Here is a 20,894-nt window from a genome sequence, read left to right on the forward strand (position 1 = left end):
GCTGGCACTCTACCCACTCTATTACAGTCTGGTCATGTGTGCATGTCAAGCCAGGCACCTCCAATTTGGGAAGGCAGAGTTGGGTATGCGTTAAGATGAAGTTTTTATATAATGTTAACAGCGTTCGGCTAAAATCCCCAGTTTACATCATCCCTTTCTTTGTGGCTAGCAAACCGCTGGGTGGCACTGTTGTGTGTGCATGTGCACACGTGTGTACGCGTACCTACACACACACACACACACACACACACACACACACACACACACACACACACACACACACACACACACACACACTGTGCCTGGGTGGCAGGGGTACCCCAAGGGACGGCACGAAGCTGGGAATGTTTTGCTCATGCTTGATAAGCAGAAGGCCACGGAGGTTCCCAAGGTAGAAGGAAGGAGAAAGAAATGGGCTGAAAGATGGTTTCAACTTTGAAGACTATTGATTATTGCTGTGTTTTCATCAACCTGTGCAAAACGCCACAGCTATAACGAGTGAATCCACAAAGTTCACAGTATCAGCACTACAGGCTCATGCAACCAGTCCCAGAGCGTCCCAGAAACTTGCATTTGCAGCATTTGTCTTGCACAGTCGTCAAAAAAATAAAGAAGCCCTTTGCTGATAATTCTGAAATAGAAAAGGCACAAGTTACCTCCTCTGTTCTCTGCTTTTACCCTAAACCCCAACACTTCTTCCTTGTTCTCCCACCTTATACAGAAATAATTAACTCAGCAAGGCCATCTTTTCAATGACTCAGAATATGCATATGTGCTTGGTTATATATGAAGCATGAACGTTTCTTGCATAGGACTAGCAATGATTTGAATTTAACAACACATTTCCCCAAGATAAATCCAAACTCATAAGTATTTCTCACTTATAATGGTAATTTTTAAGTGCCTGATAAACGGATAAGGTTTCAGATGCCAAATTCAGACCCCATCTGTTTTTGAATTTTGTCTCTTATCTCGGCTCAAAGCTACTAGGATGTGGCATTTCTTTTAGGTCTATTTCTGCAGTGCACCTTCATCACGGTACTTCTGTCTGGATTTCATGGCCTTTAAAGAACAGGTCGTATTTGAATCTAGTTCTGGGCTGTTTCAAGTTGGCAGACTCGATTAATCTTGTCCTGTATTTGATAGAAACCTAATTACTCTCCACAACTGTGTCAAGCAGGTAAATCTTGTAACACTAGTTTGGATAAACAATTTTACATATGAGATGGAGAATGTAACCATGTATGGGCACAGTGAAGTATGGGGGATCCCTGTAAGATTAACTTGAGATAATAGATTTTTCTCCTGCCTGTGAGAAGTCAAAGTGGAAAAGAGGGCTGGAGGAGAGGACACAGGAATAGATAAAGAGGAAGAAAACTTTGAGACCCATCCTGTGGGGCCACCATCTGAAGGGGGAAGACAGAGGGGATACCTACCAGAAAGTTCACTTTAGTGATGAGCATACCTGAGAAAACCTACAAGAAGGTTGTCTTTTCCCTGATCTTCTTGTCTTACAATCCCAGGAAAAATTGTGATCTAAAGCTTTTGCAAAATGTGCAGATTACACAAGCAATTAAAACTAACAACCAAAAAAAGAAAAATCACGTGCACACATTAGAGCTTTTCTGTAAGGAAAACACAAGATTCAACAATATGTTTCATTTAGCACAAATGACAAAGTCTTAAGGGGCAATGTGAAGAATTTAGCTTTGTCTTCTCTCCATCTCTTGCTAATAGCTAAAAAACTGCTGTGCAAAAGGTCTTTAATATCAAACCACATTTCAGCTCCAAAAAGGCACTTGATTTCTGTCTATAGCTATTGTCATTTCACCCCCATCAGTAACGAATGCTTTTTTCTCCTCTTTTACACTAATTTTTCTCAGTGCAACCTTCCCACCCTCCTTTACACCCTTTATGGTGTGCAGAGCTGTTGAGTGAATTGCCTAGGCTTCAGAATAAAGAGAAGTAAAGGAGGGCAGTGGGATTCACCCAGTAGCTCTAGCCAGAAGCTGCAGTGAAAACATAGCCCGTAGGTTAGCTCTTTCTGTGGGAGCAAGACCTTAAGTTCTTAACAGAGAACTGACCTAAAAACTTGACTTATGGGGACCAAACCCAAAGAAAGTCGCTTCTAGTTGGTCCAAAAAGCACTTGGTGAATTATGAACACCACAATCACAGTGGAAGCAACTGCAGCAGGGTATTTTCAAAATCCTGCTCCCTTTCTGGTTCCTAAGTGGAAGTTTTTGAATACGTGACCTGGGGGACTGTGGGGCACCAGGTGCTTGAAAAGCCACCTCTGTGGAAACCTGGTTTGTCAGCAAAACGAGAAGGTTCCTTGGGAAGGAAAACTTCAGGGCAGCTTGTGCCTAAATGTGATTTTGCTCTGGTCTTAGATCATTAGTGTCCTTTGTGGCGAGGAGTATAAATGATTGATTTGCTGTTGGATTGAGCCTAGCACAGTGAGATATCGTCAGAAGAGGGAGACTGCATGTAGAGCTCCTGGCAGGTTTAAGTGCTCTGTACAAATGTAGAAGGAGTGTGTATGTGTGTGTAAGAGAGAAAAGGAGCCAGCACGAGAGAGAGAGAGTACAGGCATGTAACAGACTTCCTGACCTAGTGATTTATTTATGGCATTCCTTGAGGGGAGGAAGCCATGCAAAGATCTGGAGCTTGCATGCTGCAGTAAATGGTATGCCTGAATATATTTAGCAAGCAACAGTACAAGGCACAAAATAATCTACAGAGGATGGAAAAATATTTCCATTGCTTGAGAGGTTATTGAATGATTAGAATCAGGGAAGAGAGAGAGTTTTATCTGGAGGAACAGGAAAGATTTCCCTTGCTGCTTTCTATAAATAAATTACAGGAATGCCTCTGCTAAGATTCTCATTACATGTTTCCTAGAAAGCCTGGGTCTTTCCTCTCCTAGGGCACACGTCACCATGCTTTCCTTTTGGCCTGGCCATCTCCTTCACGGGCCTCTGTAGGGAATTTTGAATACTAATAGCCATCTCGGATCTATTAGAGAAAAGGCTCTGTTAGCACTGAGATCCCTGGAAGATATATTTCACAATAAGCTGCTGTCTCCAGGGTAGGTGAACAATGAAAGAGAGAGCAGAATCAATACCAGATGAAATCAGTAGCAACGTTCCTCAGCCTGATGAGTACTTGCATTGGTGAAGACTGGAAACACTTATAAAGTACAGTATGACATATATGGGAACTGCACGAAGACTAACCAAATTCACTAAAAAGCCAAGTGAGCCAGGTCCTGATTCTGGGAGCTGCTGAGTACCTGTAGCTCCTAATAAAGAGCCCATTCCCTTTGATGTAGTTGAGCTGCTGTTGCTACTGCCACCACAAATGTTATCTATGTGGTTCACCTTCATTTCAAACTGGAACAAATCCTGGATTTCATCAGGATAGTGCAGTCACAGTGGGATCTGTAGCAGTGTAGCAGGAGGCTGCAGCATGCTGTGAGGGAGCAAGGGGGAATACAGGGTATTCAGCAGCACTCATCAGATGTTTCACTTCACAGCGCATTAAGCTCTAAACAAGGACACAGTCGCATCTTAGAATTCTTGACACTCTTGTCTAAATTGAACTTCATCAGAAAGATCTTAAACAAAAACCTGGGCCCACCCATTTTGTTTTCTAGTTCAGCTGTAAACCCATCAGTGCCTGCAACAGGGCAAAGGGGCTGCCCTTTGCCCCATACCCAGAACTCCCCCAATGTCAGCTAAGATATTTCCAAGTAAGCTTCTACTTTTGGGATTTCAGAAGGTGGAAATGCTCATGGTCTGAGGCTTCTGGAGACCCTTGGGTGACACAAGGCAGCAAGGCTCCCAGGTTTCTTACCGTCTGTGCAAACCTGAGGGTCTGATGATTTGAAGAGGATTCAGAAACATCAGCTATGACTTGGCATGAGTAGCTGGATTTAATTACTCCAAGAGTGGACTTAATGGTTGGAATTGCATCCCAATCAAATTTCTCTGATGTTCATAGATTCCTAGGGGAAAAAAACCCCAAACCCCTCCATTTATATATACGGGAATATAACGATCAATCAAACTTTATCACTCCTGCTTCCATTATGGCAGCTTATAACCACATAATAAAAGCACATAATGAAAACAGCATAAAAATACACAGTAAAAACACATAACACTTCACCACACAAGTATTGCCATCTTAGCACATTCTGGGTAAAAATGCTAAAGAGTTCTTGAGGCTTCTAGCTCGTACTAGTCACCTCCATAACACTACATCACACCCTTTCCACTGAAGGAGTCCTATCTACTTAGGCAATAATGGTTATGGAAGGCATGCATGATTGTTTAGATTCAGCAAAACTAAGAACCTGAGAGGTCACCAGACAAGTTTCACCTTCCAATCTATACAAAGTTGGATAAAAAATCCTGGCAGAAGAGCCTCTTCACCGTCTTGTGTTATATTACGGCCCTTATTAGAAGAGCCACATGAGATGGATGTTGTGCTAACATTCTTCTTCCTTGTAATTTAAAAGAAAGTTTGTTTTCATAGGCAGTCCTTTGCTTTACTTTCAAGAATACAGACAGCTTGCTCTGCTTCCCTGCTCTTGTTTTATTATCCTTTTCCTGGCACTTGTTTGTATCTTCTCTCTGACAAAGCATGGTTTGCTTTCACTGTAGATAAATCAACACATGAACATGCTATAGCACCTGGACTAGTGGATAACTCTTGACCACAACAAATGATGTTGGTCCATGCTAACTCTGCTTTACACCCAAACTGCTTTTATTAATGTCAGATCACTTACATGGTGCTGCATTGAGATATATGTTGCAGAATAATAGCATTCTTTGTGTAGCAGCGAGTCCTTTATCTCAGGAAAGCTACTTAGGTCAAAGCTTCGTGTGGCGGGCCACCAAATCTGTCCACTTGTCTCTTAATATGTTTTATAAGCTCCTCACCCAATTATTGCAATGAGTGAATAAAACAGTAATTAATCATCAGTTCCTCCAGTGGTTTAATCCTTGTCTCCAAAAATGCCAGAATAGTTACCTCTTACTTTAATAAGGTGAAAAGAATTCAAGAGGCTCTTAAAGTTTTTTTTTTTTTTTTTTTTTTTAAAGCCAGCATTAGGGTGACATCGTGAACTTAAGTGCTCAGCTACAGGTTGATTTTTTTTTTTTTTCTTAAACCAATTACTGTTACTAGAAACATCTAGGATGACTGAGCTTGGTTATCTTGGCGATTAAAGGCAATATCGTTCCTGATTTTATCCAGCTGCTTATTTTGCATCTTTGGAAGCAGTCTGCACTCACATGGCTTTACTTTTTTTCCATTACTTCTATCTCTTTTGTTTATTTGACGCTTTCATGCAGAGAAAGGGGAGAAAAACTACGCAAATGTGATTTGATCATATTGCTGGTAGGCAACAGGTACAGTCAATGAAGCTGCCTTGAACTCTCTTGTGTGCAGTGAGATGGAACTTATTGGTAAAGGGTCTAGACGCTGATCCAAAGCCCACTGAATGGATGCCTCTACATGGACTTTGGTTCAGGCTTAGTATGTAAATATCCCCACATACAATTTGCAGGTTTAGGAAAAGCTGGAGGCTGATTTACCAAAACCCATAGACTGACCCAGCCGATGAACGGAAATAAGAATGAAGAAATTCCTGGCCCCAGCTCCTTCAGTCTCTCTCTTAAAACATGAAAACCAGTCAGAGGTGTTTTCTCCAAGTTCTCAGTCTCTGCAGTGAGAATCATCTGAAGGCACAGCAAATTAACCTGAATTCCCTTGATTTCTTTTAATCTTAACAAAATGCAGGATGCAAAGCAAAATTGTTGTCAGCAAGTGCATTATAGATGAAGGCAATGAAATTGCCCCTTCTGCACCAGCTCTGAATTTGGTCCCTGAGATTTCTACTCTTCTTTTATCTACTGAAAAGGAATGTTAAAAAGTTTAATTGGCATGTAATGAGATAACTATAACAAGTTAATTAGTCCTCAATTAAGTTAAGTTCACCATACGTTCTGAACGTGTTGTTAGCAATTAATGACACCTAATGAACTTGCAGCGGTGACTGAGTTTACAATGATAAGGAAAATAATAATAATAATGCTCATACTTGGTTTCATAGGGCTTTGGAAGCAACAAATGATTTAATAAGTATGTAGTTAAATCACCATGTGTAGTGCAGCAGCTAGAAGGGATACGTTCAGTAAATTTATTCTTGCACTTCTATCAAAATCTAGTAGCAAACAATTGGCTTTCATGATACGCTTTACTGGGGAAGAAACCCTCCCTGAGAGCTTTATGAGACTTTCAAAGGAGAAGGGAAAGCAAAGTTGCATGATAGGGTCAATTATTCAGTTTAGAATTAAGAAAGCAGTGTTCAGATCATAACAAATGGTTGAGCCTGGTGGAATAAAATGGAGACTCTGCGGTGGAAACCCGGGTAGATGAGGGAAAAGAGTTAAATTCTTTTCCAAGATCATTTAATCAGGTGAGTACATGGAGAACAATTTGTCTCAGTGCTGTGAGTTAACCTCCTCTTAACGCTTTGCACAATGAGAGTGCCACATTGAATAGGCATTAGAAGGAAAAAACCCTACAATCTAATTTACATTTTAATGAATTTTTAATTGAACCAAAATCTGTTGTTTCTGTTTAAAGATGCAGTGTTGACTTTGTGGTCTGTGCTGCTGAGAGCCAAGTGGGATCTTAATGTGATAAAAACAATGATAACGCTAAGCTTAATTAGGTTTGAAAGCATGTCTAGTAAAGTGGCATGGAATATAGGAATAAAAATATTACCTTCCCATCTCAGACCTAAACTGTGGGAGGCCAGACAGAACCTAGCCTACTTTGCCAAGCCTAACTGCGATTGGATAAAAAACCAGCCGTTTTTGCTCATTTGTCCACAGATCAGCTAATTGCATCATAGGGGTGGGAGAGACAGTCTGACCCCATGTGTAAGAGGATCATCCACAGTATGCCTAGTGATGATATACCAGTAAGTTTTCTGCTATTACATCCAGCTTAAATGATAGGCAGTATCTACTAGGGTTTCTCTAATCACGTTTCTTTTCATTACAGGCTATCTCAAGATGCCAAAGGCTGGGGTTTCCAAGGCCAGAAATTGGAGGCATCAGCTCTAATCCTCTTCTCTTGTCCTGCTGGAGGAAGTAGTGAGCTTCTGGGAGGTTGTCTCCCAAACGGCAGGCACACAGCCCAGCCTCCAGCCAACCTCGGGGAAGCCAATACACAGACACCTCTGCACATCCAAGCCTCCCTAGAGTTAAGAGGCCAGAGATTTCTGATCAGCTTCACTTGGACTGAAACCAAAATGCTTCCCAGTTTTCAGTTGCACTCATTCTCTCTCTCTCTCTCTCTCTCTCTCTCTTTCTCTCTGGGGTATGTGTAATCCTGTTCCAGGATTACATTAATACATTTCTTTGTCTTTTTAGTGTCTTGTACCAATCATTTTATCAAGTTAACCATGACACATATACACCTAAGGGGCTCACCTAAGTAAGAACAGAACTTCAATGTTATTCTTTTAACTTTGGCTTCTTGTAGGTCCTCTTTTATCCTTCCTCTAGCTGCCTCTGCTCCTGAGAGGAATGTTCTATTAGTTATATGATCAGGTTTTCAACTAATTAAACCATGATTTTATTATTTATTAGTTTATTTTGGGGTTGGTTGTACACTGAGTACCAGCTGAACAGGCTCCTTGCTTCCACAGAAAGTCCAAGCATCTGACGCTCTAAGGTACCTAAATAAAACCACTGTTCTCAAAAATAAGTTATGGCAGCGTGTTTCAAAACTTGTAAAAATCACCACACGAGCTTCATCTTCAACATCCTGCTGCTACCTATCATGTTCTGCATTTTTCAGCAGTTTGCTCCACTACTGCTCTGATACTTGAGTTTATATTGCATATGAATAGCTATCATTCAATGCTAAACTTTTTCCTTTACATTATATACCATTTGATTTCAAAAAGTATGGGAACCCCTGACCCATACCTCCTTTCAATGTCAGTAGCAATAACTTTGGTTCTCTATTAGTATGGGCTATTAAAACATTCCCCCCTTGAGATATCAAGTTTGTCATTAAAAATATCCTTCTGTGCATAGTGGGAACAGAACAGTTAAGACCCAGATCTTACAACTCATCACACACCTAAAACTGTCCTTCCTTCTAGTGGGAAACAAACAATTTTTTCACTGATCCATCCATTTTTGAACTGCTAATGATTTCATGGTCAGAGGCATTAAATTATGAACTCCCTTCCCTACTTTGCTACATCTGAATCTCAGCTGCTGCTCTCTGGAGCTAGATAATCCGAACAGAGAGCTTCAGCTCTCCTCAGATTGCCTAGATTTTGGAGATTTTTCCTGTCTATCCCTTCTTACTTTGCAACAGCATGAGCTGTCAGTGAAGTCTGCTGCTGCTTAGTACGATAAGTGGAGTGGTGCAAGAACAGCCCTTGGTCCTGACAGAGCATAATCTCAAAAGAACTGGAACATTAGGAAATTAATGAAAGGGGAAAGAAATGACTGGGAGTTTTGAATTTCAATCAGGGATGCTGAGACCCCCAAAGTCATGCATATTAAGAGAGCTAATGTACTGAGCATAGGACTCGGCTGGCTCTTGCCTTCATACAAGATATCACAGTGGGACCTTGGCTCACATTCCCATAAGAAACTATCAGGAATTCTTTGGGGAGACAGGGTGCTAATACCAGCTTCCCGAGAGGAGATCCTGAGGAGGTCAGTGCATTTCCAACACTGTGGTCCTTCTAAATTCTGTTTTGACTTGCCCATTAAGCAGGAGAGATATCAAGGCAGAGCTGGAAGCTGGGCACAAACCCAGTTAGCAGGAAGCTCCCATGAGACAGACGCAAACAGAGGAAAGAGACTTTTTTGCACGTCTTTCCTCTCTTCTTGCTACACTTGTGCTGGAACTTGTCACTCTATTGCACATAGAAACAAAATATCTTGAAATCCAAGAAACAGCTGCTAAATGGCTGAGATATCTTTGCATTTATCATCAGATCATCACTGAGTTCTGTGAATGCTCAGGCTTCTGCAGACAAGCTCTAAATGTGGATGCATATTGCCTCATTTTGCTTTTTGCTTTCTTCCTTCAAAAGTCTTTCAATAAAATGTGCCCTTCTTCACCTGCCTTTCTCTTCTCTCCTTTTTTCTGCTCTCCCCTGCCTTGCTGCTGCTGTGAGAAGTTAAACATCAAGTCAATTGAGTGATTTTCCATTTTGCTTTGACAGTACTGAGATTTGCGGCCATTTGGAGGTCCTGTGGAGCACCACCAAGTGATGGTCTAGAGCTGAGGGAGCTCTGTCTCCTTTTCTAATAAGCCTCAGCAGTGTAGCTGGCAGGTCCTGACGAATGCGGCAGCTGAGAAGGTTCTCTGCAGCAGAGGTCATCTCTTAGTCAGCTTAGGACATTTCCTTGGAGAGCTTTGTGGATTACAGCTGTGCCTCTGAATTTAGCTTGATCTGGGTGTAACATTGACTCTCCTACTTTCACTGGTATAGCGATATTCAATAAATCAGCCTGGATGTTAGACACAGAATAATTGCTAAGGTGATGAACTACCTTTATCCACTGACTAGGTCTTTTCTGTTCAGTGGGTCCAGCTGTGCTGGCACCATCAAGACTAGCTCTTGCTGCAGAGTCAGGAGAGAATCACTGGACGTGCAGGCTTGGATGAGTTCTTCAGAGCAGATGCAGTGGGTTAGGGTGCCTTGAGCCATAGCCTGGAGGCTGTCAGCAGATTATCTTCTACAGATATCCACATACAAACAGTGGGAGAGCAGGGTGTGGAGCTGACTGCACACAACCCCTCACAGAGGCTAAGCCTGTACATGAAGTTGATACAGCTGGTATTTTTTCACAGCAAAAGCTGAATATCCATTCTCAAGCTCTAACAGTCACGCTTCACTCAAACACCCCTTTCAAGGTTGCTTCTGTGGTGGGCTAAGAACAAAGAGTTGGCTAATTGCCTTTTTGTCTATTTAGGTGCGCATGGCCTAGCACTACAGGAAAGATACTTTTGAAGTGGATGGCCTCATAGAGATTGTTTCTTTCCATAGGTCTATGCAAGATCTCTGTTTCTTCATCAGGACCCTTGATCTTATCCTTCCAGCACTAACTACCTTTGCCTCTCCCTTTTCACCAGCTTCTGCGTTTGTTCCACATAATCTGCTATCTGGTCAGTCCCAGGACTCACCTATGTAATCCCTTGCATGCCATACTCTTTTGCTTGGAATGCTTTTCTTGGACTGGTTTCTCATTCAGGCTTGATTAACGTTTCAACCTGTGAGAGCTCAGTTCTTTCTCATAATGATCCCACTTGTATTACAAAGCCTAATTTTGGGAACTGATTTGAAAGTGTTTTCAAGGTTCTATTTGTGAAAATGCCTTTACTTCTGAGAGAGAGGAATGGTTTTGTGGTTTTATTTAGGAAAGTGAGGGCAACGAACTACAGGGAATTTAGTACAGAAGGGCTGGCAAAGTATCTGTTCCACATGCTGCAGACCACAAAACACTTCCCAGCTCTCTATACCTAACTTAGTACCTACAGTAAATAATAGACCTGCAACCCCTTGTGCTACAGGAGAACTAGGAGGTCTCCCCAGTATCCTAAGTCAGCATCTTAAGGAGAAAAGGTCCCCTGAAAGATAGGCTCATGTGAGCCTTGCTAAAGTGGTTTAGAATGTCACCAGTCTCTGCTCTGCACCTCTCTTCAGAGGGGATGGAGGATAGGACTTGAACCTCCTGAGCGGACTCTGGCATCCCGCTTTAAAGCCACCTTCATTACAGCATGTGTGAGACATATCCGTGTGCAGACGAGGCAGGGGTGCTAAGCTGAAGGGAGAAAAGTTCTAGCAGATAGGCAGTTAAATAGCCATAATTTCTTAAGCAGTTACAGCAGCAATTCATCTGTTGGTTCTCTGTAACCAGGAGACCCTATTAAGTGTGTGGCTGCACACCCTTTTTCAACAGGGCTTAGGTAAAAATCACGTGATCATTTTGTTCTATCCCTGTGATGGGGATGGAAAGACTGCTTTTGGATGACTAAGTGGATTGACATAATTGACTCAAGCTGAGATCAAGAACTCCTTGGAGATTAGGACTATGGTCTTTTTTTTTTTTTTTTTTTTTGAACATGTATAGTTCCTAGCACAACAGAGCTCTGATTTTTGTTAGACCTGTTGCAAATTAATAAGTGTAATAAATTATATAATGGATGGAAAAACCCAAACAAAACACTTCTGTCCAAGAAGGCAGAAGTGATTTTTCGATAGCACACTTCTCAGGTTTTTACCAGGCTTCAGCTTCTTCTTTTGAATAATGAAGTAGATGAACAAATGAAATACAGTGCTTAAGCCACAATTCAAATTGAAATGCATTATGGTCAAAACAGGGCATGTTCTACACAGAGATCAGTACGATAAAGCAATGAACAAGACAGAATTGTATCTCAGGAGTGTTTAAAAGCTCTTTACATTGGGCAGGAGTGGCTCCCATTTGCAAAACATTTATTCAAATCTTGGTTGAAAATAAATCTTGAATGTAGCTATGCTATTGAGAGGTTGCAAAGTGGAAGTGGCCTCTTTAATCATTGTCCTATTCAAGCCTTAATCAGCACAGCATATGCAGGGATGAGTGGCAGGAGTTGAGAATTCACCTCCTCAGCAGGGTGAGGTTGTATGCATCTCTTCTTTCCAATTAGAAGCTCTATTCAGATGTTAATCAGCAACACCATGATTAAGGAGGATTGAAAAGAACATTTGGACATTGCTCCACTGATGTGACTCAAGAATTTTTTCTTTCTTATAGAAAGTAAGGATGCTCTTCTCCTGATAGATGCCAGTTTGCTTTCTAAGCATTGTTTGAGTTTACCTCCTCCTCAATGCTGCAGTGACTGAGTACAGTTGTCATATCTTCAGGTTCTCTCTCTTTTGGAAACTATTCAAGTTACTGGTTCTCACTCTCTACTGCCCGAACAACCCCTCAGTGTTATTCTTGCCCCCAGGTACTATATAAAACTGACTTTGACAAGAAAAGCAAAGTATAATGTTACCGCCAGCACGCTACAGTCTTGAACATTCACAGTGAAGACACTGGCTCTTTCTCACATATAGACATGCATCCAGAAGTGCCATTCTGGAATAGAAGGCACTGTCAAGTCAATGATTTGTCATTGGGGAACAGAAATAAAATGCCCCAGATGTGCTCAGCTTTGAGCCAAAATTGTATGAAAGATTTACATGGCTTTCAGCTGAAACAAGCCCCATTTCTGCCCCAGAGGCTTGTAAACAGGTACTCACGCCTTCTCAGGAGCCCCGGAGCTTACAGAGAGTCCGGGCCAAGTTCTAGGTTTAAAACAAACCCTCACAGCAGTCAAATTTCATTAGGCTTTGGGATTTGTTTTGAAGGTTTGCTTCCAGGTCTATTTATCATTTGATAGCAGGTGCTTCTTGGCTCTCAATATATGCAGCCAAAACATACACATCTTGCAAGATCTGACTGCTGCTTGGCTCCTGTGTCTTTACTGTTTTGCCACAGCACTTGGAAGCCACATTTCTCACCTGAGGCCATGCCCTTGATACGATGATCTGCTGTGGCAGTGATGAGCTACTCAGCTTCATGTTACAATGAAGAGGAATCTGGGAAATACTGAAGACAAAAATGGTTTGAGAGAAGGTCATAGGAAGAAACGTCTCTGCTCCCCTTGGTGTTTGCTTTGAGCTCTCTCTCAAGTTTTCCCAGTGCTCCAGCTGCTACTCTCTTATCTGCCTTCTTATCCCTTTCTCTTCTCTGCCTTATACAAATTTCTAACCTGCCTTGCTCAGATTTTGTAAAGACAAAGAAAGAATAGCACTGGTGGGTGAGATGAAACTAAATGAGGAGCATCTGAGCTGAATGAGAAAAGCAAATGAAGGAATACTCTTGTAACTGATAGAAACGGACATAACGAAGTAGACTGTAATTGGAGGGGAAAGACCACTGGAGATTACAGCAGAATGACTCCGGACAGACAGACTAAAGATGGACTACAGATCCAATGGGGACTTTTCCATCCGTAACTTCCCCGTTCTCCCTTATTCTAAGGGAAAAGGGATGCTACCCAGAGGCAATGTTCTTCAATGCCCTCTCCTGAGGTGCTTGCATCACATGCTGTGTCTTGCACACATATGTCTACATCATTCCGAGTGGCTTCTGATGCCCCCCATAATTAGGGGAAACAAAAAGCTCTGTTGTATTTCTTCTGAGATGAGCTCAGCTGGCATAAAAATGAAACCATTTGTCTAATGGTCTAATTTTTGGAAAAAATCCCTTTAAAAAAACTGGATTGGAACTGGCTAGTCCTCCAAATGCATGAAGCGATTTAATTAAAGGTGACAATTTAAACAGGAATTTTAATGGATATTGACCTCATTGTAGGCCTGTATTTCACCATTACAGAAAGTTAGCAGCAGGTGAGACCTTTGTACTAAAAAACACTCCAAAAACCTTATCTTAAAACAAAAAAAAAAAAAATTGGTGAGCATAACTGAAATCCCAACACGAGAATATTCCTTTGTGAACTCATGTTCCAGGTTCAGCTCCCTTTGTTTGCATCTTGCAAAAAAGAAAAATCAAAGTAATCATTCATTTCTGGTGGGAAATCTGGACACTACCTCCTGCATCAATGCATAATCCTCAGCACAGCATTCATTAAGCCATAAGGATTCATGACTGGCTTCTCCAGCTGAAGCAGAGAGTAGGTTCAGTCCTGAACTGCCCTCGCTATCTATACGCATTTAACTCCGGGGGTGACAACATACAAACTGCTATAGGCATTTTGAGCTTCTACTCTGTAAAGCTAAGGGTTTACTTCAGGTGAGATCTGACAACATAGAAACAGTGCAGGCAAGTGGGGATTCAACCCTTCACTATATGTTATATACAATTGATGGAGGGGAGGAGGGAAGGAAGGTATATTTAATTCTTCTTGGTACTGTACAAGGATAAAAATGGTGGCAATAACAGGTTGTGAGCTTGCAGAGTACGTCTAGACTGGATTCATTTTCAGAGTCAGGTAAAGGGTAGCGCAGAGTAGTCAGGGACTTCTGAAAATTAGAGGCTTTCAAAGCATACAAGTTCCATGTTGAGATGTGGCTAGCAGTCAATATCTTGTTGGAATCTCCAGATATCACCTGGGCCTTCAGCATACCTTCATGTCACAACAACAGACCTTCACATCCCAGCCGCCACCACAAAAAAGATTCTTTGTACTAGTGTCCTGTTCTATCCAGTGGCCATATACTGTACCTTCAGGAGGCATATCCATGCTACACTGGGTGTATCCCATGTGAATGATAGTGATAGTGGAGATCTGATGAAATATACTGTTCTATAAGCTATACAAACTCATGATGTACTAAGCAAGTGACACCCACTTCTGCTGCTGATCACTGTTAGAGACAGAAATCTGAGCAAAGTGGATGTGTGGTATAGCTGCATGCAACCATTCTTATGTCCTTTTAAGAAGTCCTGTTCCTAGACTTATCATTCCTGGGAGATTTCAGAATCTCAGGATGTTTTAACGGATTCTTGGAAGCTATTCAGACATTAAAATACGCTTTTTGACTGAGGCTGCGCAAGGACTGTCTTGCTGGCTAACTGTGATTAATCCCAAGAGTCCCTTTGTAGCCGAATGAATTACCGTGACTTCTTAAGGTCATTTTTTACCACCACAGTAGTTCCCAGGATAGACAAGTCTCACGTTAGTAATACCATCAGCATCCTTTATGCAGTCAGTATTGCTTTGTGTATGTCTCATTGTACTCAGGGTCTCAGTTCATCCACCCCTCAGAAGGGGCTAGCAGACTGAGAGGAGCCTGTCTCAACTTTGCAATTGCTCAGGTCTCCGATATTTTACTACTGTCACCACAGCTGTGTGTATACAGCATAATTCAGTGCTCTGCGGAGCCGTATCAGCTAGCTCTCAGTCAGGCAGCACGTGCACTATTAGCATCTGAGCTGCATTCACACGGAGCTCTATTAAAGTTAACGTATATTATCTCTCATCCTCAGGCCTACTTTGCTATCTCTTGCATCTTTATACTATTGAGACGCACCCTTGCTTAGTTTTAAGCATAGAATTATGAGGTCTATCTCCCCTTTTGCTTATTGCTGAAACCATAAAGAGAAAAGATCACAAAAAACAGCCCTATCAGGCAGTGCCGTCTCAACAAATCTTGCTGCATCCTCAACCAGCCTTGGGGAAATGAGGAAGACTGGCAGGATTAACAAAACACCAAAAAGTACAGGCTCACAGCTTCAGTTGTTAGCATAGCTCCATCAAACTCACAGGCAAGGAAAGCACCATGAACAAATGGTAGTTGGAGGGGCCATACGCCAGGCAGGCAGCATATCCCTTGTGTTTTCAGCAGGCACAGTCACCTCCCAGGCAATCTGCTGCCAGCTTGCTGAGAGTCCTGGTAGCCTACCTGATGTTGTGCTGGTCACAGGTGGTCCAGCAGGCATTTTCTAGCTGCATCAAGAGCCCACACTTGCAGACATTTTGTCTGCAGCTAAGTGAGTCATGTCTTGAGGCAGTCACTCCTTCATATTCACTGCAGCTTTATCACTTCAAGCAATTGACCTCTAGTGGGCAAGGGTAAAATATTTTAACTAAAGAGCTGGCTCTTCAGGTGAGCCTGAAATCTGCTGGTGCTCTCTAGCTAGTGACATCCAACTCTCATATCTTGGCTCTCATATCTTCCATCTAATGAAAGAAGAACTTTGCATCAGACCCCTTCTGCATGACTGAGCTTTTATCAGGCATTTTTCCCAGAAAATATAATTCTCCTAAAGCACTAAAAATAAAAATCAGAGAGATACAAAACACAGAGGCTTTGATCAGAAATCATTACATTTCTTACATGCTTAGAAATATATTCAAATCGTACCTGCTCACTTCTTTCAGCTGACAGTACTTCCAGAGAAGCTCTTCCAACCGCACACAGTTCTTGGCCTGCAAAGAAATAAACATCTTGACTGATGATCACCAGTTTTGATGTGACAAAACCATCCCAATCAGAAGTACAACACCATTGCCTGAGTAATGGTTTTCTCACCCACACAAAAAGCAGCATATACCAACTACTGAGCTTGCTGTCCTGATGGACAAAATTCTGCACCATCAGATGTACATAAACAGCTGCAAGTTCACTTAATAGGGCAAGAAGAAAGCAAATAGGTAAAACTAGAAATACCTCCTTGTCCTTGTTTTTACTCCTGTTAACATCTGGGCTTGAGCACTAGTCTGCTGCAGTAGGTCATCTGTTTTAAGATTGTATTTGCCTTGGCAGGGAATCTAAACAGAAGGGTACTCTGTTAGTCTGACAAGTTCCTATCGCTCTTCCATATGTTGGACTAAGTGGTGCCTCAAAAGCATAGCACATGCCTGCAGGGAGGCTGGGATAGGGGCTTTAGCACACGCCAGGGGAATGTTTGTGCTAACCATGCTAGATTTGGAAGCAGGGGAGGACGGTGCTCCAGCTTTCTTTGGAGTAGGGTTGGGAGCTTTCAGAGTGCCCTGATTACAACCCCCTTTTCCAAATTAGGAGCTGAAGGAACTGGTGGATGACATGCTAATCAAAGGCAGAGTGAATTAATAGGCAGGTTGCTTTTCAGGGCAGCAGAAGCAAGACCAAAATTTATGAATTTGCTTTACACACAGTGGAAGGGACATCTGTGTGTAAGGAAATAGGTCCTACCTCAGCCTGAGTTTGAACCTCAGTGGGACACAAGCTGGTTCTTACAACAACAATAATGAGCCAAAGAGCGACAGAAACAAAGGCAGGTCAGGTTCATTTTAGATACGGTAACTGTGAAAAAATGATAGCATGACAGACAATTGCATGAGGGAAAACTGCCTCCACAGTTAAGGCTTTACTGACAAAATGATGCAAACTCCCAGCTAATGCTGCTCAGTCAGCTCAAAAACTTCAGCTGTTGGAGTTTCTGACATCGTTCAGGTGTGATTCTTCTCTGAAGGAAGCTGAGAAAGTAGAGAGCAAGTGAAAAAATGACAGATGTGGCCCTTTTGGGATAGGGAGCTCTAGAAGCCCTGGCGGGATGAATATGTCTGATGCATTGCACAGTTAAACTTTGGGTTTGCATTTTGCTGTATCTGTATTGCAGGGTACTGAGCACTTTCATAGTGAGGCCAGGAACTTGCTATTCGTGTACAAGCACTCATCCTCTGTCTTCCCACCCCAGTTCTCCCCCTTACACATGCACATAATTTTCATCAAGTTGCCAAACAAACTCTGCTTCCAAGAGCAAATATTGCTAGTTTAAATCCTTGGAAGCTGCACAAAAGCCAGGATGCACCTAGTTTGTGCAGGCAGAGCTGGCAGTCAACTTTCCAGCTGCCCTTTCCTGCTGCAGATAAATTCACAGGGCAGCCTATGAAAACAGGCATCTTCCCACTCCTATGTACTGAACTGGATGCAGATATGAAGCTAGATGACAAGCCTTTTTCCAGGAGCACTCCTGCCTTCCGTAGCTGATTATCTCTCAGCCATGTGGCATCCAGAGGCAGAGCTCCTGTGCATGTTGGCGCACGCATGCATCCATGAGAGTGCACATTCAAAAAGGGGACATGGAGGTAACTCTAGATAAAGATTTTTGGCTGTGGCTCTGAACATTCCTCTGCTGATGAAATATTTGTTATGATATGTTGCCTAGCAATGACCAGATTGCCCTAAACATTCAGGACAAAAAATATACAAGGGGACGTGGGAACACAGACAGATACCGTGAAATAAAATAAAAGAAAAAACAATGACAAATGGTCACTGATTCTGCTGTGTTTATAACATTTTACTAGTAACAGATAAAGAATAGATCTTGCTCAGTAAACTCCTGGATTGGTCAGACTGATTTTACCAGCTAGGTGGAAGGATTGCAGAGATAAAAGAGGACAGTCAGAAAGCACTTAGCCATTATGTAACAAACATGTTTTGTCACTAGTTGGTGACGTATGTCTGGACAGCACTGCCATGATGTTTTCTTCCCTCTCCTTGTCAAAGTGCCAAAGGTAATTAAAGTGAGCTTTAATTCATGGATCTCTCTGTGAAGTGGGATTTACTGAAACAAAATAATCAGAAAGGCAAAAATAGCCATGTAGTTCTGCATTTTGGAGGGAACTGGTCAGCTCAGAAACAGGATGACTGGGAAAGTCGACGTTAGATGCTGTCTGTTTTGCCATCTGATGCTCATCATCCGTCCTGGTGTATATTGCGAACATTTCTGGGTTTTTTGTTCTTCACTTCGTAGGTTCAATCCTATTTCCAAAAAGCTAAACAGCCAACAGGTGAGAGCAAACATTTGTGAAAAACAACCATTTAAAAAAGCTGCCAGTACATTTGCCTTATGATGGAACTCTCTATAAATCAGAAGAAGGGAAAAAGGGAAAGGGAGAAATTCTTTTTCTGTGAAAAGAGATTGTCTCACAACTTCATTCCCAGCATTTGTTTGCTGGAGTCTTTGCAGAGGCCAGCTGTTAATAGATGGGCTGCATGAGCCTTCTCATTCAATTTATCACCACTCTTGCACAAAATGATTCTGCTGCCTTCATGGCGACCCAGTCAATCTAACTATCTCACATATCTGTAGAAGCCCTGATTACTTTACCATCCTTTGCCTCACAATCTTTATTCTTAGAATAGCCCTGTGGGGAAGGAATTATTGCTAGCTCCATTTTACAGATTCACAGAGAAGTAATGCTTAAAACCAGAAGGGAACTTTTCATCATCTAACCTTCCTATCTAACAGAGATCAGGACATTTCATCGGTCACCCCTCGATGGAGCCCAATCCTTTGTGTGTGACTGATGTCTGCCTTCCAGTGGGTACCCAGTCCTGACATCAAAAGGTGGAGATTCCTCAGAGAGCTTGTTCCTTTGGATAACCTATCCCACCACTGGGAAATTGTTCTTAATCTCAAAGCAGTGTATGTTTGATTTCAGCTCTAAACTGGACCACTGAAATATAGAGAGACTGAAGTCCTAATCCTCAGAAGTAACTCAGAAGATGGAAGGAATGCTTCCTTCCATCTATGAGTCAGTGGACTTTAGGCACTTAAAATTTTTGAGGATCTGCACCTGTGTGTGCACAGGGATCATAAAGGATCAAATCAGAGCTCCTGGGTCAACGATGCAACACTAAACTCCTCTCTCCTACTTTCAGTAGGAGCTCTTCAAAGGTTTTGTTTTAGGTGTGGATGACACACTGATGTTTCCCCATCAGTCTTTGTTTTCTACACAGATACCACAAGAACATACAGTCCTGGTATGTCAAAGCTCTGCTCTGTCTTACTGCTGTTCTTCACTGCTCACAAGCTTAAGGGATTCATTCAACCTAGGTGTTGTTTACAACAGCCAGAAGGATTTTTTTTTTTTTGGCAAACCAGTGGAGGTCTAACTTTACAGTAGTCTTTAAAGTTTACTTTACAGTACAGTAATCTCAAGAGGCTCTTACAAGCCTTGGAGAAGAGCAAAGAGTTAGTAGCATGAGCCAGCAGTGCACCCTTAGCAAAGAAGGCCGATGGTATCCTGGGCTGCATTAAGCAGAGTGTTATCAGCAGGTTGAGGATGGGGATCCTTCCCCTTTACTCAGCCCTCATGAGGCCACATCTAGAATGCTGGGTCCAGTGTTGGGCTCCCCAGTACAAGAAAGACATAAATATACTGGAGCAAGTCCAGTGAAGGGCCATAAAGATGATTGACTGGAGCATCGCTCATATGAGGAGAGGCTGAGAGAGTTGGGGCTGTTTAGCCTGGAGAAGTGAAGGCTCTGAGGGGATTCTATCAATGTTTACAAATATCTGATGGGAGGGTGTCAAGAGGACATGGCCAGACTCTTCTCAGTGGTGACCGGTGGCAAGATGAGAGGCAATGGGCACAAACTGAAACACAGGAAATTCCACTTAAATACAATAAAATACTTTTTTACTGTGAGGCTGGGTGCCTGAGTACTGGGACAGGTTGCCCAGAGAGGCTGTGGTGCCTGCATCCTTGGAGATATTCAAAACTTGACTGGACAAGGTGCAGGGCACCATCATCTAAGTGACCCTGCTTGAGCAGGGGGTTGGACCAGATAATTTCCAGAGTTCCTTGCCAACCCCAGCTATTCTGTGATTATGTGATAATGGAGGCTAGAAAATGGCTGAAATCCAGTCTCAGAAAGATATTGATAAACAGAGGAGGAGCTCACAGAAGAGAAATGAAAAATATTTGAATCTGCAGGCTGTGATTTATGGTGATAGATGAGGTCAAGCAAGCTATATTGGCTAAATGGTGACTAAACAGGAACATGATAATGGCAAATCTATTTCAGAAAGTATTAGATCAAGGATAGAGATTAACTGTTTCAGGTAGATGCATGGCAATGTGCTGGAGAAAAGAGTAGGCCTGCTAGCAAAATTACCTTCTCAGCAGTGAGATTACGGTGAGCTGAGGAATGGTCTCCATAGGGATCAGAGGTGAAAATGTTAGATTTTCACTTGGGAATTTGATGATCAGTCTGGAAAAAATATGAACAAATGTATGAGAGGGACTCTTCTTGGCCAGACAAGGGGAAGTGCTGTGGCATCAGACCAGTTGTTTTCCCTCTGCAGGTTCCAGCACTGTCATGGGAGCTGTTCACATCAGGTTCAACAGCCACATTCTTTTGAGCATTTTGTTGCCAGCTCAAATTTCTTCACCATTCTTGCTTTTTGGAAGCTTTTTCAGCTTCATCTTTTTGACAGACCAATTCTATAGCATTATATCTTCCTCTGGCTTTATAAGGCAGAGCGAATAGGTAATGTTAGAATT

The 20,894-nt window shown here is 42.2% G+C and overlaps 1 protein-coding gene across 2 annotated transcripts in view; it reads right to left on the bottom strand.

Annotated features, from left to right (window-relative positions):
• The window catches only part of ST8SIA2 (ST8 alpha-N-acetyl-neuraminide alpha-2,8-sialyltransferase 2), a 72,575-nt gene that overhangs the window by 42,153 nt on the left and 9,528 nt on the right, over nucleotides 1-20,894 (bottom strand). Inside the window, exon 2 of one of the 2 annotated variants that reach the window (XM_068958633.1) lies at nucleotides 15,979-16,043. In XM_068958633.1, coding sequence (XP_068814734.1) covers nucleotides 15,979-16,043 — 65 coding nt within the window. Of the gene's footprint in view, nucleotides 1-12,609; nucleotides 12,640-15,978; nucleotides 16,044-20,894 lie in introns of those variants that run through there. The other variant, XM_068958636.1, reaches the window with a different exon arrangement.

The sequence above is a fragment of the Struthio camelus genome, chromosome 12 (assembly GCF_040807025.1).
Source record: "Struthio camelus isolate bStrCam1 chromosome 12, bStrCam1.hap1, whole genome shotgun sequence".
In the NCBI taxonomy this organism is placed as follows: Eukaryota; Metazoa; Chordata; class Aves; order Struthioniformes; family Struthionidae; genus Struthio; species Struthio camelus.